This window comes from Aulonocara stuartgranti (genome assembly GCF_965226115.1).
Source record: "Aulonocara stuartgranti genome assembly, chromosome: 13".
Taxonomy (NCBI): domain Eukaryota; kingdom Metazoa; phylum Chordata; class Actinopteri; order Cichliformes; family Cichlidae; genus Aulonocara; species Aulonocara stuartgranti.
The window spans coordinates 22,414,272-22,441,947 of record NC_138949.1 but is presented as its reverse complement, the minus strand read 5'-3'; the positions used below and the strand labels follow the sequence as shown (position 1 = coordinate 22,441,947).

The 27,676-nt window shown below is 40.1% G+C and overlaps 1 protein-coding gene across 2 annotated transcripts; it reads right to left on the bottom strand.

The window, feature by feature from the left end:
- Window positions 1–2,243: 2,243 nt before the first annotated feature.
- Window positions 2,244–27,280, bottom strand: pgbd5 (piggyBac transposable element derived 5). 2 transcript variants are annotated; one of them, XM_082557461.1, is made up of 7 exons: window positions 26,732–27,280; window positions 21,052–21,482; window positions 16,445–16,579; window positions 9,121–9,301; window positions 5,526–5,723; window positions 4,780–4,885; window positions 2,244–3,382 (listed from the first exon to the last, which is right to left on the bottom strand). In XM_082557461.1, exons 1-7 carry the CDS (start codon window positions 27,123–27,125, stop codon window positions 3,187–3,189), a joined length of 1,641 nt encoding a protein of 546 aa, XP_082413587.1. In that variant the 5' UTR covers window positions 27,126–27,280; the 3' UTR covers window positions 2,244–3,186. The 2 variants fall into 2 exon arrangements, with proteins under 2 accessions (XP_082413587.1, XP_082413588.1); XM_082557462.1 differs by lacking the exon at window positions 4,780–4,885 and having other exon boundaries at window positions 3,230–3,382.
- Between the last annotated feature and the right edge of the window lie 396 nt (window positions 27,281–27,676).

The following is a 27,676-nucleotide window of genomic DNA, read 5'->3' as shown; positions in this document are numbered from 1 at the left end:
ACCCCTCTATGAAACACAAGTGCTCATCAGTAGCAAGAGTTGCTTTGCATTTCCTGTGTAAATGATGCAGAATGCACAATTTGTGTTATTAAAACAAAATCCATCTAATGGTCCAATTTACTTTCATTGTTTCAGCTCGGAGAGTGTTGCCAGTGAATGCAGCACGGTGGCAGACGGCTTCTAAAATGTCTACGTCTGTATTTCACGTCGACATTATGATACACTTCAAGTGAATGGCAAACTACGCAACAAATCTGTGGATATCAAATATTGTAATCGAAGGAGGAGTTGACAAACATTTGACACGATAGAAGAGCCGGCTAAGATTCAGAGTGTTACTTCGGGGTGAACAATGCTACAACATTCAGTGGCTTTTTCTCACACACACACAGGCAAGAGTAACGGCGACAACAATGCTTTGGATTAGTGAAAAAGATTAATAAGAAATCACAATCTCGAGTGTCAGTAAGAGTGTGATTATGGACATACACTCACAGTAATTTGTAAACAAAATATACACAGACGTACAGTACTGCACTTTCTCTAAATCTACAGTGGAAGTAGAATTCTCTGTTTTGGTTACAGTCATTAAATTTCATTCATATATCATTGGTGTATTTTCTTTTAATACAATCTATTTCATGTATCTACTAATATTTACAAAATTCATCTGTGAGAGCAGAGAGTCGTTTATTTTTTCAATTTGAAATCAAAATAAAATTATTATTTAATATGTGTGTTGCTGACTTTATAGCTCTCCTCAAAGTGCAAGAGTGTGACGGGGGTGGGACCAATTCGCTCAGCAACTCTGCTTTACCAGCATAAAGACTGTCATCATACCAGTATATGAATACACACTTTGAACCATGCTGATGGGGCAAGCACGCACCGACACCTTTCACTTACAGTCTTCATGACACGGTTCAGCACAACAATAAAGTGTTGACCTTGTCCTTGTTAAAGCTACAGACAGCAGTGTTATAGCCTGGGGGGGTGTTTTTGGCTCATTTACTGATTGACAGTTGAACATATTGAAACAACATGAAATCAACTTTGAAACAAAGTTTTCAGGGGCTTTAAGAAAGTTTCTTTCTGTCGTGTCTAAACTCTTTAGCGTGGGATGTTGTGAACTGGTGGCGTACTGCAAATCATTTAGCACATTTAGCCTGATGACTAATCACTATTGTCTCGAATTTTTAACAGTTATTAACTGTATGTGTCTTTTTGTTCGAGGCAGGTCAGCTTTCTTTATATTTAGTTTTCCGCTCCAAAGTAAGAAGCTTCATGGTGTTTGGTTTAACACATTCCTCTCAGATCAACCGATGGGATACACGATCAGGTTAGCATAAAAGGTGTAATTCAGGTGTAAGAGTGCTATAAAACACATTCATAGAGCTACAGTGTGACAGCAGGTTGTTAGAAACAGGCAAAACCTGCAAAGGGAGACATTTTTTTGGTCTGTATTGTGCTATGTAAAGTTGGGAAAAACATTTTGGAAATGACAAAGATTAGGAACACACGTCTAGTCGGTCATTCTGATGAAAAATTCGTTTTCAGCAGCTCGGTTTACCGTTGTGTGATTTGTGAGGACAGAGAGTTATTCACTGACCGAGTAAAATTTTGGGACGTGCATTTTTCAAAAATGTGCTGAGAAATAATGTTTGGTGAAATGTGCCAAAAACAACTGAGAAAATATAATAATATATAATTTGTTCAAACATTTGTTTTGTTAAGACGTTTTATAAGCCACCAGTGATTTAGTTTTTACTTTCTGGACCTAAACGCTGCCAAGGAATATTACCCAAATCCCTGTCCATTGGCCAAGATTATACTCATTGCCTAGCAACACTGGCTCATTTAATCGAGGAGATTTGAACATGTTCTTCCTTGCAAAGCTAAGTACACTAAAGTGTAATGAATCACATGATTATGACGAGTTTCCTGCCAAAAAAAGTGTTCTTGGTACAAAAACGGGACGCAGATGTGACAGCATTTGTTGTTAGAGTTGTTGTTAAAGACCCTGAATGCCTGTTTATTAACTAGTCTATTAATTGCTTCCTTTGTATAGGCCTTTCAATCCTACAGAAAAAGTCACATATATGTGTACCAATCAAGATTGGGTAATATTTGGTAACAGTTGTGGAGTTGTTAATTTCTGTGGTCAAATAAAATCAACACCTACACACACAGCTAACCTGAGTTCAAGAAGCAAACTCTTTGATAAACAAAACAAAACCTAGGAATGTTTTCCTAGCTTTAACTTTATTGCCGTTTATTTCATATTACTTATTACAATTAAAAAAAAACTGGAAGAAGGAACTTTTTAAAGACTCTTTTTGGTCTTTTCTGGGAGGCTGTGGAGCTGTGGCACACTGCTGGGTGTGGCTTTATAGCGACTGACTTTCTCTCATAGGTACAATATGCAGCAACACAACACATCTGGGTCACAAAAGCCATACATTTACATCCTCTGGCTCAATGTCGCACACACAAACGGCAGTTTCCACTTACTAAATACACACGTACAAATTTTCAAAACTCACCTGGAGCAGAAATCATTTTCACACCGAACAAGTAAACATCACAATCGAGATTCTTAACGCATGCAGCGTGTGAACACACCTTATTCCTGGTTTACTAAGACTTTGTTACAGGTGTTTTTGCAGAGTGTAAATATTGAGCTACATGTAGCCTTTCAGCCTGACGCTTATGGGGTTTGGACACTTTGTGCAGAAGTTTCATTCAGGCTTGTATAAATAATTTAACTCGTTAAAACTTGAAGCTGACATCATTTAGGAGTGAAATCTTCTTGCTTTTCCTGTTCCATCATTCAGCTCTGCTTGTGAAAAAGCTCCTGTTGACAAATCCTTAGTAAATCTGCGGGGTTAATGATTGCAGTCGAGTCTCATGGCTCACGATTATTGTGTAATATGCAGTTGTGTGTTAATGAATATTTACAGAGCCACAAAAACCACTATAGGAAGAGAGAAATAGGCTTGGCACTGCTTCAGTATTATCACATAGACACAGAGTGCAAAGTCTGTAAGGTTGAGCGTGAATGTATGTGTGTGTGTGTGTGTGTGTGTGTGTGTGTGTGTGTGTGTGGGGAGGGGGGGGGGGGGGGGTTGTGTTAAGTGTTTTTGTTGTGAGCTCCTTCTGTCTTCATCAACCTCCTCCTTCTCTTCCTCACTGTGTGGGGGAGCAGTCGTCTAGATCAAGCAGCTCTCTGACCAGTCTCTCTCCAAACTGCGCTCGACTGTAGCGTTTGACTGTGTAGGCGTCAGACATCTTGTATAGGATGTACGCGTTGTTGATGGCAATACTGATGCTCAACCAGAACACCTGCTGCCATGTCTTGTTAGGCTTGTGGAAGATGAAGTACCTGTGTGGAGAAATGAGCCGGTTACTGCTGAATCTCTTTGCAAAGATGTAAATAATATGATTTCATTTGACTATCTATAGTTATTGTCCAAAAACATATAGGCCCAACAGATTTTTCAATTTTGTCTCTGGGTTTTTAAATCAAACAATCAAGATGTGATCGAAGTGCAGACTTTTAGCTTTAATTAATTAATGTTAACTTTTTTTACAGTCATACATAGTCCTCCATTTTTTTAGAGGCTTAAAATTAATTGGACAATTGACGGATATAGTTTTATGAACGGGTGAACACGTTTATTCCAAGTGTTGAACTTGCGCGTTGTTTTCTTTTTTAAATATGAGATCCAAAGCAATTTCAGTGCAAACAAGGGCCAAATCAGCAGGTTTAAAAAGAAGAAATGACCTGGATGGCTCAGTAACACCCAAAAAAGACCACAGAAGAAAACTAAAAAAGGACACAATCATAGAATTATTTCTGTAGTGGAAAAAAAAAAAACAACAACTTCACAACATCTAACCAAGTCAAGAACACTCTTGAGAAGGTGGATGTATCGTTGTAAAAGTCTACAATCAACAGATAACTTAATGAATGAAAATACAGTGTTCACAACAAGGTGCAAACCACTGGTTACAATCAAGAACAAGAAGGCCAAATAAGACTATACAGGAAAACATCTAAAAAAAGTTTGCAAAGCTCTGAAAAAATATATTTGGACAAATTAAACCAAGAGAAAAGTATTGAGCAAGACAGAACAGTTCATGATCCAACATCATCTGTCAAATATAGTGGAAGTAGGGTCATGTATGGCTGCCAGTGAAACCAGGTCACTAGTGAGATGAGATCAGATTCAAATTCAGACAAATGGTGAAAAATTGATCGGACAGTGCTTCACAGTGAAAAGGAATAATGGCCCAGAGCATACTGCAAGCGCAAAGCAGAGAAGAAGGATATTCTTCAATGGCCAAGTCAGCTACCTGATCTCAATCCAATAGAGCACGCTTTTTACTTATTAAATTCAAAAGTGAAGGTAGAAAGACCTGAAGGTGGCTGCAGTTAAAGCCTGGCAGAGCATCTCATGGCAAGAAACTCAGCATTTGATGATCTCCATGGGATGTAGACGTCAGGCAGTCATTGACTACAGAGGATTTTTATCCAAATAATAAAAACAATCACCACATTTGAAATAATTTCGGTCTGTTTAATTACTTTGAGCCTCGGAAAATCGAGCACTACATATAAAAATGTGTGTAAAACCCCCAAATCTAATGTAACACTTTAGTCAAAGCCCCTGAATTAAAGTTGAAAGTTTGAAAACATCTTGATTGTTTGATTTAAAATCCATTGTGGTGTAAAATATTCTTGGTAACAAGTAATGTTGTGTAAAACGGTGCACATACTTGCTATACTTGTCGTCGTATTTGCAGATGTAGCTGAGGTGTGCCGCAAAGGCCTCAACAGCCAAAGGACACGGGATCTCCCCACTTTTCCTCTTAATGATCAGCCCTGACGCAAACACAGTGAGAGGCAAAAACTAGACCCATTTAAACTAATTACCGTATAATTATTGGCAGTACAAAAGTAAAATCCATCAATTAAGTACTACAAGCACAAAGTGAAAAACAGTCACACACATATACACGCAGAGGGGAAAGGAAAATCAATGCCGGATGATAACAGCCTAACTTTTCCTGCTTCACTGCAGCACTCTTCACTCAAAGAGCACAAACGCAGACTGCAACCTTCATTTAGAGTTAAAACCTAACAAAACTGGACAATGAAGAGTGGATTATTCTATAAGAGGAAGGGAATATCATGATTTTTGGCGCCTCCTGGAAATGGATTACCACGGATTAGAAGCTCGCACTGATTCTCTGTGACATAAATGCTTAATGATGTGCCAGTTTCTCTAGATGGTGACTTGCATCCACAAATGACAGTACAGTTAGCCAAAGTTTCCCCCAAAAAACTCCTAATTCTTAATAACGACAACCGAAAGTCTTTGCTTTTGTGTTTTTCTACTAAAATTAATGGATTTTGTGCACTGAAATATTAATAATTTCTAATAGTAAGCTCCTTTTATTTAATTCCAGGAAAAACGAAGTTTCCTGTAGTGGGGAAATGCTTTGGGAAATGATCTTCTTACCTTTTTTTGTTGGGGAATAGGCATTGGCAAGGAACCTGAAGTGTCCTTTGTTGTACCAGCTGATCAGCGACATGCTGCCTTTCATCATTATGCGAGACTGGCCACGCTGAGCAGGCGTGGAGCCACAGACCAGCATGCTTTGCGGTAAGCCTGTACAGTCGCTCTTCCTGGTGCTAAGCAAACCACAGCAATAGATATCTGGAGAGGGACAGAGAGACAATTAGGATGATCGTGGCAAATAGCAAAAACTGCAGTTCCTAAAATGGCCACTTGAGGGTAAAACCACGTCATCAACTATTAACGAGGCGTTAACCCAGAAACATTTGCAGAACTGTGCTGCAAAAAACAAATACATTTTAATTTGAAAATGCAGTAGATATGATTCATTGTCTTTTTCCTATAACTGGGCTGTACAAGGCAGGGAGGACATGCATAAAAAAAGAAAAAGAGTCAAGTTTGGATTTTATGTTCTCCCATTCTTCAGGGTTGAAGCAGATGTGCTCCAGGCAACAGTCCTGTTTACACCTGACAAAGATAATCACACCATTTCATACCAGTGACCCCCCCATCTGTCCAACCATCTGGAAATAGTACTCATGGGTGGTCTTAAAGGTGTAGGTGCGATCATCCTTCCACAATAAGTATGCAAAGTCTTTGAAACTGTCCTTTCCTGGACATTTGATTACTAAGAATCTGTAAATTAGGGTTGCTCTAAGGTTATCTCCGGCGATACAGGTGCCAGAGCTTTCCGCAAAACAGCTTAGGGAATTTTGCAGTCATCATTTCTCCACTTTTGAGCCGTTTCCATGGTTATTTGAGGAAGGGTTGTTTTCCAAACTGCAAAGGTCTCTAATGGCAGTTCCACCTGCTCTCTGACTCCTGGAGAACTTTCAGTTTGAAAGCTCTTTTTGGTTTTCGACAAGGAGAATATACTGTCATGATAAAATGGACAATGTTGCAGTAGAAATAAACATCTTTACATTCTCTATGGATAATTTCCCCCATTCATAGCCAACGTCTGGAGGTGAATTTTTGTATAACCCACTCGTATATATTGTACTAAGGCTTAAAATGACTCATAATTAAGGGCAAACCACCTTGGGATGACATGTTGCTGCAGGCACAGCTGGCAGCTATCTGCTTCGTGCTGCCTCAATTTATTTTTACTGGACGTCTTCATTGTGCTTGTGATATTCTTGCCTTTTGATGCATTTTGGACACAATTATCCGACAAACTGGCTTCTGAGCAGATAATTGTACTAATAGACAGTTTCTCAAAAGACTTCTGTTGTGTGAAATGAATGCTTTTTTGCAGTCTTGACTGGACTAATCAAATCTGTCAGCTAGGGCTTTTGGGAAATTGCTATGGGCATTAGTCATTTTATACACTACACTAAATTATTGAGTGATTCTTTAAGGGAAAAAATGAGTCAACAATTAAAGTCAGGAGTGATTGTTAGTTGCAGTGATTTTTGTGTATCCCTTTCTTTCCTGAAACTTTCTCTTTTTTTTCTTCCATCCAGCAGACACAAAACAATCATCTGGCTGACTGCCACTGATTTGGTCTCCATTTGCAAACTGATTTCTATCTGTGTAGTACATGCACGCATGTCCACAGTAAGTACTGCGGAGTAATATGGAGTAATTACCTCAGCTAATTAATCCAGCAAGATAAATTTGAAGGAAAGATGTCAGACGATGCATTCACAGGCTCAGAACTGGGCTTTTTTGGGCTGATTCAACTAATTAGAAAAAGAAAATGATGATTATATCTGCAGGCTTCATTTTCTTGACATAATGAAGCTCCACTTGGTTGAGTTTAAAATTGCCAATTATTCTTCAGCAAAAATACAACAAAAAAAAAAAAATGTAAAAATGAAAACTTATCAGAGGAGCTGTTGAGCTGAATGTTTATTCTCTGCTTGCATTGATTGTGTTTAGCTTTTATAGCATGTTCACATTATCCCACTTTCAGTATTAATGTAAAAGAAGCAAACAAAGTAAATGTATATTTTCATATTAAAATAAAAATGTATAATGAGCACAAATATCAGAGTATCACAGCTGGATTGACAGCATTAAAACATTTAAATCCCAATATCTCCGAAACAAAAGCATCGGTTTTATGACTCCCGCCACAGATTATGAATAAAACATACTGAGAGTGACTCAAACACTTTTGATTCAGATTTTCATTGTCAGGTGTTTGAATGAAGTGTCCGGTAAAGTGTCTACTTTACCTGTCTATTGATTTTTCAAGCTCCAACAAGGCAAAACGCTTAATCTTTCATGATTTACTATGTAAGTCAAAAGGCAATAAACAATCTTTTGCAGTGCATTGCAAACCTGTAAGGATCGATGTCGAGCACTAGTAAAAAACACATCCATCCTAACAGTCATGACAATTCGTTCAATTTTTTAATGCTACACTCACATTAGGAAAACCAGTTGGAGACTGGTACTATCAAACTTGGCCACTCGTAGTCATTTGCCACTTTCAAAGAGACTTTGCTGTGTCTGCTTCAGTCTGCTATTGGTTTGTGACAGAACTGCATCAAGTTGGCAAATACATGCAATCTTTTTATGATAATACAGGGATCAACTGTGTCAAATTGCCAAAAATCACAAATATGTTGCATATCTACCTACACAGAAATTCACACAAACTCATTAGTTGCTTACATTCAAAGTCCAGGCCGAACCTGGCTGGACGCAGTTGCTGCTAGACAGCAATTGAACTGCAAAGTCGCTCACCAAACTTGTTTTTATCTAGCAAATACAACCAGCAACTATTTGAGTTGACATCTAGTGATGTTTCGAGCACACCTGCTCTTAATCAGATGATGGTCTGATGACCAACGTCACTAGATGCAATAAATAAGGAATCTGGAGTTCTTCAGTGTGTGAACTGTTATTTCTTCTTCTCTCACATTTTTTTTTGACTCAGCACCTGCCCAACAGGATGACGAGGGTGTGCGTGGATTCTTCTTTGTGACTCTGATTGACTGCAATGTGTTGCCTGCTTTTATAAAATAGATGGCAATTATTTGCAAACATTAATCAATCTGACTGAGTGAAATTGCAGACACTCTCAGACAGATTGGCTATTTGGAGACGATGCAATCGCCTTATAATGTTCCACACTCAAAGTTCCTTTAACTCAGATTAGTTAGCTTAAATGCTAGTTAGCTTTAAAAAAATAGATAATTTGGGGGACTGACAAGTTTGGTGAAAGCACTGTTGGGAGAGTAACAAAGGCATCTGTGTAATTTAGCAAGTTCACCCTCAGTATACGGATAAGAGATGAAAAAATAAATTATTCGACATGCATACTGTCTGGCTTTGTAGTTTTATCTTAGAATAGAATAGAGAATACTGCTGTCCTGTGCGTGCTGTTTCGCCTGGGGATGGTATAATCACACCATCATTAAAAATGAATAACCACATTTTTTTAAAGTGCAAAAAGGGGAGGTATGGAGAGATGGAGATAGATTACAAAGTGCACAACAAAGTAACAATTAGGGAAGGGAAAAGAACAAGACCAAGCAAAGAACAAGCAGCAGACATAATCTGCTGCAGAAACTTCTTTGCATACCTTGTTTGCTGAATTCTGTGAAGAGGCTGAGGCTCGTGATGGATGGCCCAGTGAAGATGATGGCGTTTTTTCCGGAAATGTTCTGGCAGAGCTGCTTAGCCACAAGGCTGTGGAGCTGAGGTTTGTTCTTCAAGGTAGCCAGACCATCTGTACCCTGGCCATCTTTCAGATGGACTGCGATCTGCAGAAGAGGGGGGGGATCAAGTCAGGACGTGTGGATGCAAACATTTTTACTTTTCTAGCTTACAGAGGCTGCTGTCTAAACCCTAGAGAAACTGTAATGTTCAATTTACAAAATTGCAGTAGAGACTTTGAATTAAAGTGTATCCTGAGGGAGAAAATACTGTGGAACTGAAATAAAAATGTATTTGGACTCATAAAACATCGGGTTACATTAAGATGGAGACTCCAGCATGAAATATCAGGGGTATAAGTACAACACTAAAGGTAATGCCAGTGGCATGAAATAATATTTTGGTGCTTCTTAGGATATTCTGTGAAATTTCAAACCAAATGTAGCTGGTTTGATCTGTGAGTCAAGCTACTGTCACACCTGACTCTACAGTGGAGATTTGAGGAGGCTTGTTTTTCCAAGATGAGAATTACCCCTTTAAAGCCTGAACCATAAAATGATTGGCAGAAAAATTTTATTTTTGTGGATCAAAATTTCCTTAAATATCTCAGTTTCTGGATTTATTTTCATGATCACCCACTTCAAGCCACTTCAAGCCATGAAACGAGGGGCGGCTCAAGACTTTTGTACAAACTACACAGCAAATTCAAAAGTGTTAAATTTTTTGGTGTTAATAGTCTCCTTGCAAAGGTAGAGTTAATTTTACTCTAAGCAGAGTCACATTCTTTTAATGTAACTCTGAGGTGTAAAATGATAGTAGTTAAAATCGAGTGTTAAAAATGAGTGTTTCTCTGTCAAATCTGGAGGTGTTAAAATGGAAACATTAACTCTTGACCTCTTAACTCCTAGAGGGGCTATGACACCAACAGAGTAAATTCACAGACTCCGCCCTCAGCACGGCTCCAATCGATGCTGAAGTGAAGCCGTTTCAGAACATTTTGCTCTACATATTTGAGTTGTTTGCCATGCTTGGTAAGTCATTTTTTCAAAGATTGTTTCAATTATTATTATGAGCTTTTACTTCTGTGGCTCTTTGGAGTTGAGACAAAGCTATGTGAAAGGCATTAGCCATGTTGCTCGCTGATAGCATAATATTCTGTTTTAGCTAGCTGAAAGGTATTGTTTGCGGGCAAATACCACAGCCTTGAAAAAAGCTTGCATGTGAATTTTCAGTCAAACCTTTGGTCAAATACACCTAAAACAATGTCTAGAATGTGAAATGTTGGTATAATGGTGCTACTTGAAGCCTGAAAACGATCGCCCATAAAAAAACAAAAACGAGCAAACAGCAGTAGCTGACGTCCTGACTGGATTCTACGTTAGCATTTAGATCCCTCCAGAGTTTTGTGCACACGGTTTAGGTAAAAATTAAAAAGGTTGAGGTTTTACATTTAGTTCAGTATTACCTGTTGCCTGTGTCCTTGTCTTTTGGGAAAATACTTTACACAAGTAATGGCTCAAAGAGGATTCCTTTTTTTTTTTTACTGTGCTGCAATTGTTTACTGGATTATTTGTGCCATTAATTAGTGTCAACTAATTTTTATTCGATCTCCGCACAGGATATGCTTGTGAAGATGGAATATGGGGGAGAGCAGAAGTGCGTTTCAGTTCCACAAAGTGATGAATGAAGGACATGCATATTGTATTGAAGAAATAAGTGATGAGAATGCTGTTATTTGCATTTACCATGTCAGACCTTTTGATAAACAAATTTCTAATGAAAGTGAGAACATGTATACTGTTACATCTTTCAGAAAATGTTTTGAAATTGTGGTGCACAGTTCAGAATAAATGTTTTTCAAAAACCATTGCATCTTTTTAGTAAATGTTTATTTCCAAAAGAAATTTCTAGAAGTTCAGAACAGTAAAATTCCCGCTTTTTAGAATGAATTAGAAGATAACTCTTACGTAGTTAAACTAAAATACTCTTTGAGAGTTAATATATAAACTCTTAACACCAAGTGTTAAATTATCAACTCCAGACAGATTTGGTGTTTAACACTAAATCAGAGTTAACGTACCAACTCTCCAAAAAGAGTTAAATTAACACTCTCTGGTGTGGACCCATATAGACACTTTAATAGTGTTGAAATCAAATCCAACAGTGTTAATTTGGACATGCTGGATTTGCTGTGTATAGATCAATGCAAGCTGAGCTTTGCCTCCTAGTTTAACATACATGAAGCATTTGTAGATATGATTCCCGGAACATGATGCAGTCCTTAGGGCCCAAAGAAAGCTATTATCAAGACTGAACAAACAGAAATGTACACCCATAGATGGCTCTGTGTGCCTTTTGAACTTTCTACTATCGTTTGGGAGCTGATTGGCATTAGCCTGATTAGCCGGCATCTACGCAAGACCCATAGCTATTAAACTAAGTGGCCTGTCCATGCGTTTGTGTGTGTGTGTTTTGTGGATCCCTGTGTGGTACACTGGCTAATGGAATCTCATTGATTCGCTCCATTAACTCATTTTATTTCTTTGATTTTTTTTTCCCCCCTCTCCCTCGACGCAATTCATTTAGACACAGAATTCAATGGAGACACACGTCAGTGTACAGAGGACTGGTGAACACTGAGTGACTGCCAAACGCCTGCAGTCACCGTGAATGCTAATGCTTATTTGTTAAATGGATGGGATAATGGAATACGGCTTTAAATGACAGGCTCTGCGATGCTTCTTGCACACAACTTGTTTTAAACGGTCAGATTACAAGAAAAATAATGAATGGTTTGATTATTTTATTTTATGTAAAGCAATTTAACTAAATGAAAAAGAAAAAAAAAGAAGGGAAATTAACATTCTGTGTAGGATACTCCTCACTCCACTAATGCTATTCTGGCCTACTTCCAGGCTAAAGAAGGAAACACTTACCCTTTAGTGTACACAGTTGTATGCCAAATGTTGATCTCATCATAAAAAGTATCTGACTCTCAAAGTTGTATTATTGTCTTCTTGTTCTTACAACCCAACTGTCCAAAAAGTCTGGGTCAATTTGTGCATGAGCAGAAAAATGTTGGCATGCTCTACTGCTAATCTCTGTGCATTCTGTTTCTGAAGTTGCACAAGTATTGGTCCAATCTTGTCTTGTCTCTCTAAAGAGTCTTTATGTTGTTCTCTCTGCTTCTGTATATTTTTCCCCTCTATTGAAAGTGTGAATTATGCAACTGAGTTTTATTCAATAGGTCGTTTGATCCTACTCCAGATCATGTGTTTACATTCTTTAATCATCTTGCTTTTCTCTCCTTAAACAGCTGTACTCATGAACATCCAGCCCTTGAAAGTTGTTCTGATATTTTGTCGATTTTTTCCATTGCAGCATTTTTTCTCTAACAAAATCAAGTGATGGAGGTTCTCAAACTTAGGCTACGTCCACACCAGCCCAGGTAGATTTGAAAACGGCGTTTTCGTCTGAAAACGCTCCGTGTCCACACTGGCGTTTTCAGTCGTTTTCACAGTTGCGCCTGAAACAGCCGAAAACGCTTAAGGTTCCAGTCCTGTGCATGCGTGAAACGCAAGAAGATTCGGCCTGCTTCATTTCTGTCTGCCGTTTATTTACTTTCCGGCTCTTTGAAACGTCGCTGCAAAATGTCGAGGAAAAGCACCGAGTTTTTTAAATGGACTAACAATGAGGTGGAGTTGTTGTTGCGAGTAACACAAAAGTACAAAGTTGCAAAAGCGAGTGAGAGTTAAAGAATTTGAAGAAAAGCTATCTGGAGCATGTACAAACTGATATTAATCTTTAACAGGGCAAACAAAACTGCTGTATAATGCCCTCCGCTATCTTTGTTTAATTGGTCACATGACTGCATCACATGACTAACATGCGTCTTCGTTTTCGAAAGTCTCGAAAATCAAATGTATGCATTTTCGAGAGCGTTTTGAGAATGATGCGTTTTCCTTCGGGAAAAACGTAGTTTCAGTGTGGACGGGAAGCCAAAACGGAGAGAAAACGATGCATTTTTGAACAAAAACGCATTAGTGTGGATAAGGAATTTGAATTTTGGGTGTCAGGAGTGATTTGTGACACCAAGTGTGAAAGGTTTACAGGACGGCAGTGACATTTGCTATGATTCATGGTTTAGAGACAAAAGGATGCTGACAAAGAGACAAAGAACTGAACCGGAGATGCCAGAGTTGCAGGTGCTCATTTAATTCTAAGTGACCATAATATACACTGAACAAAAATATAAACGCAACACTTTTGTTTTTGCTCCCATTCCCCATGGGATGGACGTAGAGACCTAAAATTCATTCCAGATACACAATATAACCATCCCTCCCAGACAGTGGTCACAAATCAGTCCAAATGTGTGGTAGTGGGCACATCTGCTATATTGAGATAATCCATCCCACCTCACAGGTGTGCCACATCAGGATGCTGATCTGACATCATGAGTAGTGCACAGGTGTACCTCAGACTGCCCACAACAAAAGGCCACCCTGGAATGTGCAGTTTTGTCTCACAGCAAAATGCCACAGATGCCACAAGCAATGAGGGAGCGTGCAATTGGCATGCTGACAGCAGGAATGTCAACCAGATCTGTCGCCCGTGCAGTGAATGTTCATTTCTCAACCATAAGCCATCTCCACAGGCGTTTCAGAGAATATGGCAGCACATCCAACCGGCCTCACAACTGCAGACCTCATGTAACCACACCAGCCCAGGACCTCCACATCCAGCAGGTTCACCTCCAAGATCGTCTGAGACCAGCCACCCAGACAGCTGCTGGAACAATTGGTTTGCACAACCAAACAATTTCTGCACAAACTGTCAGAAACCGTCTCAGGGACGCTCAACTGCATGCCCGTCGTCCTCATCGGGGTCTTGACCTGACTCCAGCTCGTCGCCGTAACAGACTTGTGTGGGCAAATGCTCACATTCGATGGCGTCTGGCACGTTGGAGAGGTGTGCGCTTCACGGATGAATCATGGTTCACATTGTTCAGGGCAGATGGCAGCTGAGAATGTCCCAGTTCTTGCATGGCCAGCATACTCACCGGACATGTCACCCATTGAGCATGTTCGGGATGTGCTTGACCGGCGTATACGACAGCGTGTACCAGTTCCCATGAATATCCAACAACCTCGCACAGCCATTGAAGTGGAGTGGACCAACATTCCACAGGCCACAATTGACAATCTGATAGACTCCATGCGACGATGTGTTGCACTGCATGAGGCAAATGGTGGTCACACCAGATACTGACCGGTTCTGGGTCCCCAGACCCCCAATAGCGCAAAAAACTGCACATTCCAGGGTGGCCTTTTGTTGTGGGCAGTCTGAGGTACACCTGTGCACTACTCATGATGTCAGATCAGCATCCTGATGTGGCACACCTGTGAGGTTGGATGGATTATCTCAATATAGCAGATGTGCCCACTACCACACATTTGGACTGATTTGTGACCACTGTTTGGGAGGGATGGTTATATTGTGTATCTGGAATGAATTTTAGGTCTCTACGTCCATCCCATGGGGAATGGGAGCAAAAACAAAAGTGTTGCGTTTATATTTTTGTTCAGTGTATGTATATCAGAGCATCGAGGAGCTTGGAGACGAAGTTAGAGAGGCAAGGCTGAGATGGTTTGAACATATGAAGAGGAGGGATAACAGATATACTGGACAGGGGATATTGAATATGGAGCTGTCAGGCAGGAAGAAAAGAGGAAGACCAAAGAAAAAAATCATGGATGTAGTGAAGGAGGAAATACAGAGGACGGTGTGAAAGAGAAGGATGTTGGGTATAAGGGGTAGATGACCCGCTGTGGCGACCTCTAAATTGAGCAGGAACAAGACTTTCTTGTTTAAGGGAAAATAAAATACATACTGCATTTGTGTTTGATCTCTTTTATTTTTACTTTAAAACCCAGAAGACTTTAAAAACGAGTTCTCAGCCTTCATTGTTGGTGGTCAGAATAAGATTTAGGTTAAGGTAACGGTTGGGGTTCCTATTTACTTGATGACATAGCTGTGGTGATTGTTGACCAAATAAACGAAAAAACAAACAAACAAACAAGTTTCACCCTATAAAACTCTTCCTCTAACAGAAGTGATATGTCTGAGTAAGTAGGGCAGTCTTTCTGGAAATATGTGTTGATGTTGAATTTCTAATGTCGTTTTTCATTGCTGTGAGCACAAGTGAAATTCCATTCATCTCCACTGAGGGAGCAGAAGCCTTTAACTAATAAACTGTAGCTGGGTATCACTGGTATTAAAAACATGGTCTCCTGTCAAGTATACCAATGCAAATGTTTGTGTGTTTGCTTGCGTGAGCTTGCATGTGTGTGGGTGGCTGAATGTGGGTGACCTGCACAACATGCACACTATGATTAACACTGAGGAAGGCTGATGCATAAAAAGTGCATCAAGTTTAGCAAAAAAAACTGCACGAACAAAATCTTTTGGGGCATGTTCTCTCTTGTTTCCCCCCATGTCATACTGTGTATGGTTGTGTGTGTGTGTGTGTGTGACAAATAAAATTTGAATTTGAATTTGTTTTCCCACTGTATAATGAGCTCTGTAATGCTCAGAGTTGGACAGGTCTGTTAGTCCTTCCATGCAGGGTCTCAGTTAAATGGGTGTATTACATAACCAACCGGCGTAGGAGTGGAAGGTTGCAGTAAGGACAAGGTTGTTAGTCAGAGCAGCTCTGCCTGCCTGAGATGTGCCTGCTTGAGCTAGTAGCGCTTCCACTCAAAACCAACATCAAAAGACAATATTTTTTACCCAGAAGGCTTTTCATGTGATCCATTTTAAACTCAAACCGTGCAGTTTGTTGCACATAAATTTACCAGTATAAAAAAAATATATAATAATTTTCTGTGAAAAGTAATAGATTGAATGCTAAATGATGCAACATTCAAAGAATAAGATTTGAAATCTAGCGAAGATCAAAGCCTCTGATATTTTCATGAAAGCCTTTCTTACTTGACTTCAGGCACGCTCGAGACTTCTGTATGCCATATTTAATAAAACAAATTTTATATTTCTGCCATGAAGTTGCAAAGCAGCAAATCAAAATAGAATCAAAGCAGACAAAGACATGCAATCATTTCTTTTTCATCTCCTCTAATGTAATTTTTCACTCTCAAATCACACCTGAAACAATTGTGATTCTGAAGGAAGTTTCCCACCTCCGTGTCTCCAAATCACATACAAACACATCGAGTATTGTGTGCAGATACCTGACAGATAAAACCGGTGGAGGTGCACTGTCGGACCCAGAGGCTGAACTTCCTCTTCTTTCTCTTCCTCAGCTCTCTTTCTGTACAAGTGGCGATGAACACTGGGTCCTCATCTATCAAGGGCTCATGAAGAACCTGAAACATGGGTCTAAGTGAATTTTTACATACATACATTGCATAGCCTCATCAAAAGCAAAAAGGTGCTAATGAACATAACTAGTTTTCCCTTGTGAGGCTTCCTGTGTGAGAGATAAGAATGAGATTGTGTATGATTTAATACCACACCAAGAGTTTAAAGAGAGAAGGCGGCCAACTGAAGATTCTCGCAAGTCCTGTATGTGTTTGAGCGTGATAGTAAAAAAACAAAAAACACTTTGTCAGCAGAAACATGTTCTCACTCGTGCAGCTCTGTTTGCAAACCCCTCCGAAAAATAACTTCTGCCTTGTCACTTTCACTTCATTTTGATGTTTCATCTTCACGTTGTCCATACCTTTTACATTTATGCATTATAACTTCCTTCTCTGCCTGGATTCATCCAAACAGTGGAAGCCTTTTTATATTTAGTTTTCTTTTTAGCATGGATGATTCTCCATTCAAATGAAAATAGACAAAAATATATAAAAAACAAAATAAAATCCCCAAATAAATAAGGTGTGACTAACTTTTTCTCGGAGTGGCAAAAATAGAGAGAGAGAAAAAAAGGTGTTCATTTGTATAAGAAGAAAATTCAGGGTGCCCTTAGAAACACACGATTTTATGATTCTCATTCTTTAAGACAATCAATTTAACACACACACACACACACACACACACAAAAAAAGAGTTAAATTACTCATTACTCATAAGTTCTTTAACTAAAACTGATTTTCTTTGCTTTCTATGACACTAAGCTGAATATATTTGCATTCTGGACAGCTGTCAGAATTGGGTTTGATATGAAATGTACAGTTGTTACAAACTGATTTTTATTTGTATGTTCTATATTATTTCCCCTAAGCCCACAGTCATTAAATACTAGGATGAATGTGCAAGTCTCCCCCCCTTATTTTCCTAATGAGTCATATCAGATACTGAAGAGGAATTTCCAAATGGTGAACGAGAAACAAAGAAAGTATTTTAAAAGCCAACAGTCATAAATCCAAAGATACACATTGGTTTTGATACTCGGCAAATATTTGCATTTTAAATTTCTCAGGGCTCTCCCTTCCTCCGGTGTTTTCCCTGCCTCTTCTTCCCGCCCAGCCCATCATGATTTGACTAACCGAGTGGCGACCAGCACTTCCGTGCTGCTCTAGCAACAAGTCATTTTCCAGTCAAATATGGAATCACGGAGTCATAAAAGTTAAAAATAAATGAGGCCATCTAGACTTCGGATGGATGATGTCACCCAGACCACAACAGCCTAAGAAATAATTCATGTTGTAGCTGCGGCACAGCTGCACAGTGACGTCTTCTCTCATCTTATTACAGCTGAAACCAAAGTGATTACATTTCAAAATGTTTGAAGTAAATCATTTGTCTGAGAAAATAAAACCATTCATTTGTTCACCGTCTTCGAGTGGATGTCTTCTAATGGCTTTCTGAATAATTATTTTACACTTGCAAATCAATACAGCAGCAATAAAGCAGTCCAGACATGATCTGAGCGAATGCAAAACTAACCCCAGCACAGATCTAATGGACATAGAATATGTGACGCATCACTGTTAGGAGTATCTCGAGGAACATGCTAGAGTTTGTTAGAGAAAAAAAAAAACAGAGCGCATTTTTTCCCCCATAATTCTTCTCTACATGATTAACTGTTAGATGCAAACTATGTCTATTTTCAATATTGCATTGCTAAGCCCCCCCTACTCCTACATTTACCTGTCTGGGAGCTGACCACCTAGCTGTTACCCATGTATATTAGTGACCTCTGAAATGGGTCTCTTGATTTGTTCTCCTGGAGAGCTGAACAATGACTGTTTCCCCACTGTTGGAGTTGCACTATATTCAATTTAGTCTAGTTCAATTTTATTCATGCAGCAGCAGTTCACAACAGCTGTCACCTTCAGGGCCTTACTCCATACTCACTGGAGAGGCAGCTCAAGGACTGCGTGGAGCCCAACAACAGCAACAATAAGATAAGATAAGATAAGCTTTATTAGTCCCAAACGTGGGAAATTTGTTTTGTCACAGCAGGAAGTGGACAGCTGCCAATGCTGCCAATGCCAATCTGTAGGCGTCTTCTTAACCCCTGGTTGAGAGCCTGGTTCTGCTGAGGCCTCTTCCTGTCAAAAGGGAGTTCTTCCTTCCTACTGTCACCCACTGGGATCGTCTGATTGTTGGAAATTTCTCTTGAATATTTTGTAGGGTTTTTACCTTGCAATATACAGCCCCTTGAAGGTACTGCTGAAATAAAACTGAACTGAAAGGATCGAGCTACCAGGCTAGCAGCAACATGACTAAAAAAATCAAATACTTAAATACATCCCATTTAAAACCATTATTATCTGCCATTCAGAGTTCAACAACTACACTTGTTTCTTTCCCTCTTTCTCAGAAGGCAGTCATTTATTGAGAAGATTGCTTTTTCCTTGCCAGTGGAGCTACAGTTTCAGACTGTCTGTATTTTCTAGTCCACTCTGAGAGACTATCGGGAGCAGAAAATACAGAAAATGAACTGATAAAACAAACTGGCCTAGATTCACATAAACCCCGTCACTGCCAACGACACTCACTTGCTGACCTCACTGGCTCAGTTTTGTCATTTTTAGATTTAAGTTAACACAATTCACCCAACCAGTGACTATGCTGCAATGAAATAAAGAGTAAAATATTGATATTTAAACTATTTGCACAGATGAATTAGATGTGGATGATATATGAGGAGGGCATTGCTTTTAAGTGCCTGTGTTCCCAAATGCTCCCATCACAGAACTGGCATCATCTTTCATAATGAAGATGATGTTGTAGCACTCATACAGTAGAAAGACAACAGCAAATAAATCAACTTGTTCACTTATTTTTGAAAGCAACCCCAGTGTCCTGCGCAAAAGACTGAGAATATTAAGTTGCAATATTTTAGCTATAATTATGAAAGAAAGAAAAGCCCTTATAGGAACTGTATGCAATGCCGTATCCTCTACTAACAAATACTTTAAGAGTAAACTGCATCTTATGTAAGATCTTTGTTTTTTGCTTGAACTCTGGGAGCAATCAGACACATTTTTAATGTTACATTTTCATCAGATTTACGTAAACAAGGTCGTGGTAAATTCTGTTGTGCCTTTTTGCTCAAGAAGAACACACCTAAAGAGAAAACTGATTCAAAAGCTTCCTCTTTTTGCTGTCATGTCAAAATAATACAAAAAAAATTAAGTTAAAAAGGGCACAGTGGTGAAAGATCAGTCTGATTTTAGGCAGGCTGGTTATTTGGGGTACTTTTAAATCTCCAGTGATGCAGAGTGATGAATTCATCCAGAGAAGAAAGTAAAGTAGGAAAGTTGAAAAAAAGTCCAGCCCACCCAAAATAGAGAAACAAGGCTGGCGCTCCACTGGCCTAGTTACATAAATGTGGATAGGATACACAAGTTAAGATTCCTCTGCAGGGGAAGCCTGTGTAAAACAGAGTGCGCCCCCATATATATATATATATATATATATATATATATATATATATATATATATATATATATATATATATATATATATATATATATATATATATATATATATATATATATATATATATATATATATATAGTCATCGTGTAGATGGCTTTTCAAACAGAGACTCATTGCTGGAGCTATGAGCTGGTTTGCAATACTTGAAGCATTGTTAAAAAATTTACTCGCCGATGCACATCGGAGTGTGAATGCGAGTGAATGTTAGATAGAAGCACTAAAAAAAGCCTTAGATAAAGTGCTTGTGTGAATGCACGAGTTGTATAAAGCGCTTTCAGTGCTCAGTGAGAGTAGAAAAGTGCTACATAAGAACCAGTCCATTTACCATATTTAAACATATCCTCCAGTGAAACTGCAGCACTGCATATAGCTTTCTCAGCTATATGGCTGGCCTTGTGATTTGGTGCTGTATAAATACAAATTGAATTGAAAACAGTCATTCAACAAATTTCTCTTTTGCTTTACATCTAAAACTAAATAGCTCAAATGATTTTGTCAGAGAAGAGATAAACTAATTAAATTACAACTATGTATAAGACAATCTCTTGGCATACCCCTTGCAACTACACCTACATGCAACTCATACCCCACCTACTGATTACTGTCCTCTTCCTTCTCATTCTGCATCTGTGTAAATGTGTTATGGCTCCAGGTCAGAAAGTTAATATTGCACTGGAACACATAAACATGCTGACACAGCAAAACTTTGGATGTGGATGACTAAAAAGTGATTTCCTCAACATCATCACCTGTAAATGACTTCTGGAACTTTGGTCGTTTCTTTTTATACTACGCAATTCATGAGGCATAATAAAATGTAGCTGTGCTGTTAAAATGTGGTGCTCCTAAAGGCAAGAAGAATCTGTTGCCAGCTGAAAGAAAGCATCTAAAAATATCAAGAGAGGCTTGAAGAAAACGCCACCTGTCGCAACGCACACACCTGTGTTTGTGATGGTCTGAAAGTGCAGCTGAAGGACTGCTGCAGCGAGTCCAGGAAGGGCTGGATCTTGTAAAGGCCCTGGTTGCTTCCTTGTGATGGCCGGAAAGCCACAATGTGGAAGTACTTGAGGATCTTCTCAAAACGCGACTGACTCATCTTCAAGGCGATGCTTTGGTTGCTGAAAAAGCCCGAGCTCCAGATGCTGAGCACTGACTCACAGCGGTGCACACTGGTGGAGGTGACAAAGCCCAGGAACGCTTTCATTTCCTGGGCCGTGACGGGACGCCAGCCTTCGTCTGAGCCGAACCGCTCCTGAAACTTCTTGGCATACATGTTAGTCTGAGTGACCATGTTTTGGATGCAGTTGTCCGGGACAAAGAGCTGGAAAAAGTCCAAGGCTGTAGCGGTGGCCGGCATCTTTTGAGCAGGTCCTGTGTTGGGAAAAAGGACAAAAGTGAAATGTTATGACAAAAAAAATTATGCTGATTGACAGACAGAGAATCGCACATGGGATAAGTCGCACACAGCACTGTCACTTACGCCCAGCTTTTTAACTTTGGTACGAAGCCTTCAATTTGATTGACTTTGCTGAGTAGAAGGGTTTTTTTTGACACAATAAAATATCATTTTGTTGAGCTGTCATCTTCAAAGCTGTGTGGGATGCACACAGGCTCATTCTTGCTTATATAAACTCCAGTGACATCTCAAAAGAATCTTGAGAACAGTAACGTAAAGCATCAATTAATTTTAGGTGTTACATTGTAGCAAAAAACACCCCCAAAAAACAAAACATCAGAGGAACGCAGTACACTTCGTGCATCAGCAGCTTTTGGGTATGAATGTCATAAGCCCAGGGCAGCAGTTAGAAAGTTTACATGACCTGACAGCCACCACACTGTGGTGCCAGTCAAAGTGTGGCATTTCTATGCTTGCGGAAGGCTTCAGTGTCTTGTTGCTTTTGTGTTACGGCAGGCAATAAGTCAAAATCACGCTTTAATGTTTGCGAGCCATGAGCCATTAAAAAACATCTGCACTATTTCAATTAATTTGACTGATGGTTTTGTTTATACAGAATGATTTGCCTTTTTATTAATGAAATTTGAATGTATCTAAACCTGTGGAATAACACAGAAGCTTCACTTCATCTGTGTGTGGTTGTAAAGTTTGTGTGATCAGTGTACAGTGTTTAGTCCTTATAATGTACTACTTAAATCTATTGAAAGTCTATGTTATCAAGCAAGAAGCTTCTTTTTGGAAACTGCAGCATAAGAACAACTTAAAGAGATGTCTAAAAGTGTAGGCCTTGGTCACATAGGCAGAGAGAACAGGTGGCTGTGAAGTGACAGTGACATGAACCATGCTAATTGTGCTGATGATCAAACTGCTCACAAGAAACTTGTCTGTGCAGCACCGTATATCCCTTTTAGATCAGTTTCACCTAGTCACTGCCAGCAACCACTCACTAACTGGTTGAGGCATGCACAATTTTCCCTAGGAAGCGGTGGTTGCTAAGAAGTCGCCAACTGGTCTCTATGCCAGACTGTGGCCTATGTGTGACTGTGGCTAACAGCTTAAAGAATAAACATTCAAAATAACACTCACGTGGCCAAAATTTCAAATAACAACACTGTTTGAGTCGTTTTTTCCCGCTACTTTTAGACATTGTCAAATACAGGGAATACTCTTAATATGGTGTTCACAACCCACAGCTCTAGACACATGCTGTTCAAACCTTCTGTTTGTCAGGTGCTGCCAATCTGAAGAGAGTTAGCCCAACATAAGATAAATAAGGACGCGGTTAAACTGTAAAATATGGAGATGGGACTGATCCATCCTTTAAAGTACTGAACGAAAACTTAAATTGTTGGCTTAAAGTAAAGAAGCCCTGACACAATTAAAATAACTGTATTTACAAACATTAACATCAAAGAATTGTTAAAAGCAATAGATAAATGCTCAAATATGAAAAAAAAAGGTTCATCAGCTGCGGTATAAATGTTTGAAATGGCATAATTAATGAATTAGCAGCAAAACTAGCTAAAGGCAATGGATAAATAGGTAATTTAACTAAAATTAATCAACAAAGAATCAGAGCTGTTTTCTAAAATGTGCTAATGGCAGCAACAGTGAAGCGTAGTCGGGACTTTTCTGCCTGACCTAATTATTCTCCCTCGCTGGTTAAGGACGAGATAACATTTATCTCCCATTTAAAAAGCTCTCCGTCCGTCTGCCTTTGGATGTAGCTTTGGAGCCACACAGTCAATACTCAGTGCAGTTAACTGGCTTTGGTTCACTCTCAGGTTGTTGGATCCATGAGAGGTAATTTGGACTTTGAGCAGAACATCTTTTGGCTCGATTGAACAGCACAATCTCATTATCTCAGAACAACATAAAAAAAAAGGCTTTTACTCTCCCTTCTCAGGCCCTGTGTAGCTGGCTGCAACTAAAATAATGAAGGCTCTTTTCTTTGCGGATTTAACGATAACACACACGACTTCAACCTATATAGTACACTGTTAAAAGTGTGCAGGAGGACAAGACATGAAGTGTAGAAAAGACAGAGTGGGATACAAGCACTCCCACTCAGTTGATGCTTGCAGACAAGACACAGAAATAGCCAGGGCACAGCTCAAAGATCAACTCATTCACATCCAATTAGACTTGAAAGCTGAAGGTAATATTCAACATGACTTCCAGTCCACCCCTGAATAAAAACATCAGACGTTCAGACTGAAGATCTACTGAGGCAAAATGATTTAACACGACTCATCTCAGAAGGGAGGTACGAATACAGCGTGAGGAAGGACTCGTCATTTTCCTGGATAATAGAATTGTCTCATCTGCTGCTGCTGAGCAAACACAACCTTCCTCTTTGAGTAGCCCTGCCAGCTCATCGTCAGTCCAGCCCGCATCAATCAGATGAAACAGGATTAATCATTTACATAACTCTTCTTTCAGCTGATGCTAGTCTATGTGGCAGTCTTATAAATATCGATTTCCCACATTGCTCAAAAGAAAAATCCACCTACAGTGCACACACAGACAGGTATAATCCCTCGCGATTATCAGCTGTTGTGGCATTTCCATTGTCCCAGGACAAACATCTGTCTCATAGAGCTTTTATAGCCATGGATTTAGTAGGAGAGATTACTGTGTATTTGAAGTGCATCAACCCTTACATAGACTAAATGTGTTCCGAGTTCAGTTTTTAGTGGAAATTAAAGAAACAGCACCTAAGTGCAATTTCTCACCACCGCGACTATTGATTACATTTTTTTTGGACTTACAAATAAAACAATATCTACTGTCTTTAAGCAAAAACGTTTTCATTTGTGTTGTTTAGTCCAATTACTTCAGCGTTCTACCTTTATGTGATTGATAGAGAATATTATGTATAAATATAATAAAATGCATCTTTGTCTAAGTGTTTTTAATGGCTGAGAGATCTCATGCAGACAAGGTAGCAATACACAGTCAGGCAGATGAACTGACATATGGACAGGAGCAGTAATCTTTCAGTCAGCTTCAGCAAAGTGAAGCAATAAATAGTTCTTTAATTCCCTTCGACATCATGATAAAGTGCTTATATAATCTAAGAGCTACAGTTCATAATCTTTGGTCTAGTCATTTGCCACCCGCCTCGCACTGCAGGGGCAACCATCACAAACTCATTTGAAGACAGCATATTACATATGAACATCCTGTGTCAGCACGCACTGACTGACATAGAAATGGGCAGGCAGACAGACGGGCACTGACCGACTTTGCCGAAACGTCATTCGTGCCATTAAAATCTGCGGAGACGCACATTTATGCAGACATGCTGCTCAGGATGGAGTCATTCTTATCTGTTCGGGCTGATTAAGTCAGAGTAAGGTCTTGGCTACTTGAGGTCTGAAGTGTGATTATGCGCTCTGGCAGTACTACATCCACGCTTTTAATCATACCTACCCTGATACAGGATGGCAGGCCTAGAGTTGCAGTGGCTTGTGCAAACAGACACTGACTGCATTTTTAACAAATCAGACCAGACCATACAAACACACCTGCTGCCACCCTAGCTTAAGTCAACAAAGTCACAACAGCTAAATAGAGTCAGACAGTCCAGGATGTAGAAGTACTGAACATCCTCTAACATTTGTGGCACAGCAAGAACCTCTTATGGTACCCCAGCTCAGTGCAGCTTGGTTCAGACTATTTTGGGTGCTTAAAACAGACACCACTTTATATCCAGGCTCAGATTATCCCAGAGCAGGATTACTAAAGTTAGCTGGATCTGAAAAAAAAAAAAAAAAATCCAGAAATAAATGTTATTTAGTATGTGTCTTTTTTTTTAGTTTTCTGTTTATTGGAACAGGCTGTTTCTTGAACCAAATAGCTCCAAAACAACATTTAAAAGCTTTATCTCATTTGTTCATATGTGGGGTTTTTTTTTAATGATCATGTAGTACATTTCGGTGTTTGCTGCACTGGAACAGCTTGGGAACAATTCTTTGCAAACAGCGAGTGCTGTTCACTTACTTTGCAGTGGCATCTTGGCAGGTTATCTACAGCCAGGGCTTTTTATTCATTTGAATAAGTGTGTTCCTACTAGGTAGTGTGCCAGCACACTGGGGCTTGGTCCGTATCTACTACAGCCATATGCCGATTCCCCTCCAAGTCTGCAACAGTGCATCCTGTCACGGTGGAAACAGGATGGCATTCTCACAAATCGTTTTGGCTTCAGCGGAGGCAGGAAAGATGGACAAGGAGAACCAATCCAAACATAGCTTGACTGAAAGAGCTGCACTATAAACCCCAAACCCCACTCTCTGATCTATAATGGACTAAATAAATAAATACTGTTCTTAAGACTGACAGTCTAATGGTGTGGTAGAGAGGAAGGAGCAGTGTGGGTGCACACACTGCTGTTTAACTGTCACGATTCATGCACACAAATGTCTCTCCTTTGCGCACACACACACAAACAGACCTGCAGAAGTGTGCAGTTAAAAAGGAAAATAACCGAATGAATAAATCAGGATTCTCTGAGCTTGTGTCTCACATTTAAGCTGTTGGTACCAGTGGACAAAGGCTGGCATTTGTGCGTTAGTTCTGCATGAATGCACACACCTACATAGCATCAGAAGGCATGCATGCTAGGTTAAGTTGTGGCTCTACAAAGTGCATAGATATTTCTTGTTATGCACATTGAGTTTATATGCAACAAAATGTGCCATTTATTTATTTATTTTATTCTAAAATTTGCACATAATACATGTGCATGGAGCCAGGAGAGGCTTCATGCCGTTTCTCTAAACGAAACAGCTCTGAAACATGAGCACATACACATAAGACAGCATGTCTACAACAGCACCAAGGGGTGATGCATCAAAGGTTAAGCCTTTGCCATTAACTTAATAAAGCAATTAACGATGCATGTGTCACTACACACAAGCAAGAAGCGCACACATACACAGAGAGAGGGAGAGAGATAAAAACGAGAGCAGTATTCAGTTGTTTAAAAAAAAAAAAAAAAGCAGTAGTTGCTTTGTGGCTGTTGTGACAAACAGAAATGGCCTGCCTGACCTGAAAAATGTGAACACGGACGGCACTCCTGTCTGTGTCTATCCAATCACTACACAGCCGTGAGCATTTGCTCCCCACCAGTGCAAAAATTAGCCCATCCATCGTGCCTCACCGTATGTATCATTGTACGGCGGGACCGTGACATCCTGCAGAGTCTCCGTCCAGCCCTCCTCCTCTGCCTGACTACGGGATAGGGAGCCGGGAGGTCCTGCTGCGCTGCCACCTCCTGTCCCCCCGCTGTGTCCACTCTCCTTATCGCCTCGTTTCTGGTGGTGATGGTGGTGGTGGTGCTGCTGCGGTGTCTGTTGCTGCTGCTGCTGCTGATCCTCCTCACCTACCTCGGCTATGTAGTTATCAGAGTCGGAGTCTCCGGAGGTGCTGTAGAAGGGATTGTCGCTGCTGTCGTCCCCGGACTCGCCGAACACGTCGTCGGATATCTGCAGGCTCTCGTACCGGGAGCGGGCCGCTTCCAGGAGAGACAGCGCCTTTCGCCCGCACTCCGCCATCTCTCTCTCTGTAGTGATGCTCCTCTCTCCTCCCCCCCTTTCTCTTTCTTCCACTCTCTTTCTCACCCTTTCACTACCTCCTCAGTGGCGTGCAAGTGGTCACGATCTTGCAGGAGCAGGAGACGTGTTTGCCTTCAGTGTGGCGATCACACCCTCCCCTGTGTTTGGTATGAATTATGATCCACCTGCCGTCCCGGCTCGGATGCGGAGCCCGGTGGTCAGCAGAGTGTAGATCCGGTGGCAGCTGTCCGCTTCAAGGGTACTGGAATATTTCCGCCCCCTTGCTCTGCCCACAGCGCTGCTCACTGGGCAAAATCATCAATAGTTTTGGCTCAGCATCCGGGTTGAGAGACCAGCGAGTTATTTATCCACTCCGAGGAATAGCGAGAGTAGTGGCTGGCACTGAATCACCTGACGCCGTAGCGCTGCACCGCCAGCCAATAAGATTTCACTTTCTAAAGCAAACTCGGACAGGAGCGGTGCGGCTGATGGCAGCTGCTAAAGCTGAGGTGAAGGAAGATTATGATGACTAACGATAATACAGTGCTAGA

Excerpts from the sequence above, each read along its gene's own strand:
- pgbd5 (XM_082557461.1), bottom strand. The coding sequence starts at position 27,125 with ATGGCGGAGTGCGGGCGAAAGGCGCTGTCTCTCCTGGAAGCGGCCCGC. Across the intron at positions 9,302-16,444 it reads CCACCGGTTTTATCTGTCAG|ATCGCAGTCCATCTGAAAGA; the intron begins GTATCTGCACAC and ends CCTCTTCTGCAG. Across the intron at positions 5,724-9,120 it reads CACAGAATTCAGCAAACAAG|ATATCTATTGCTGTGGTTTG; the intron begins GTATGCAAAGAA and ends GTCCCTCTCCAG.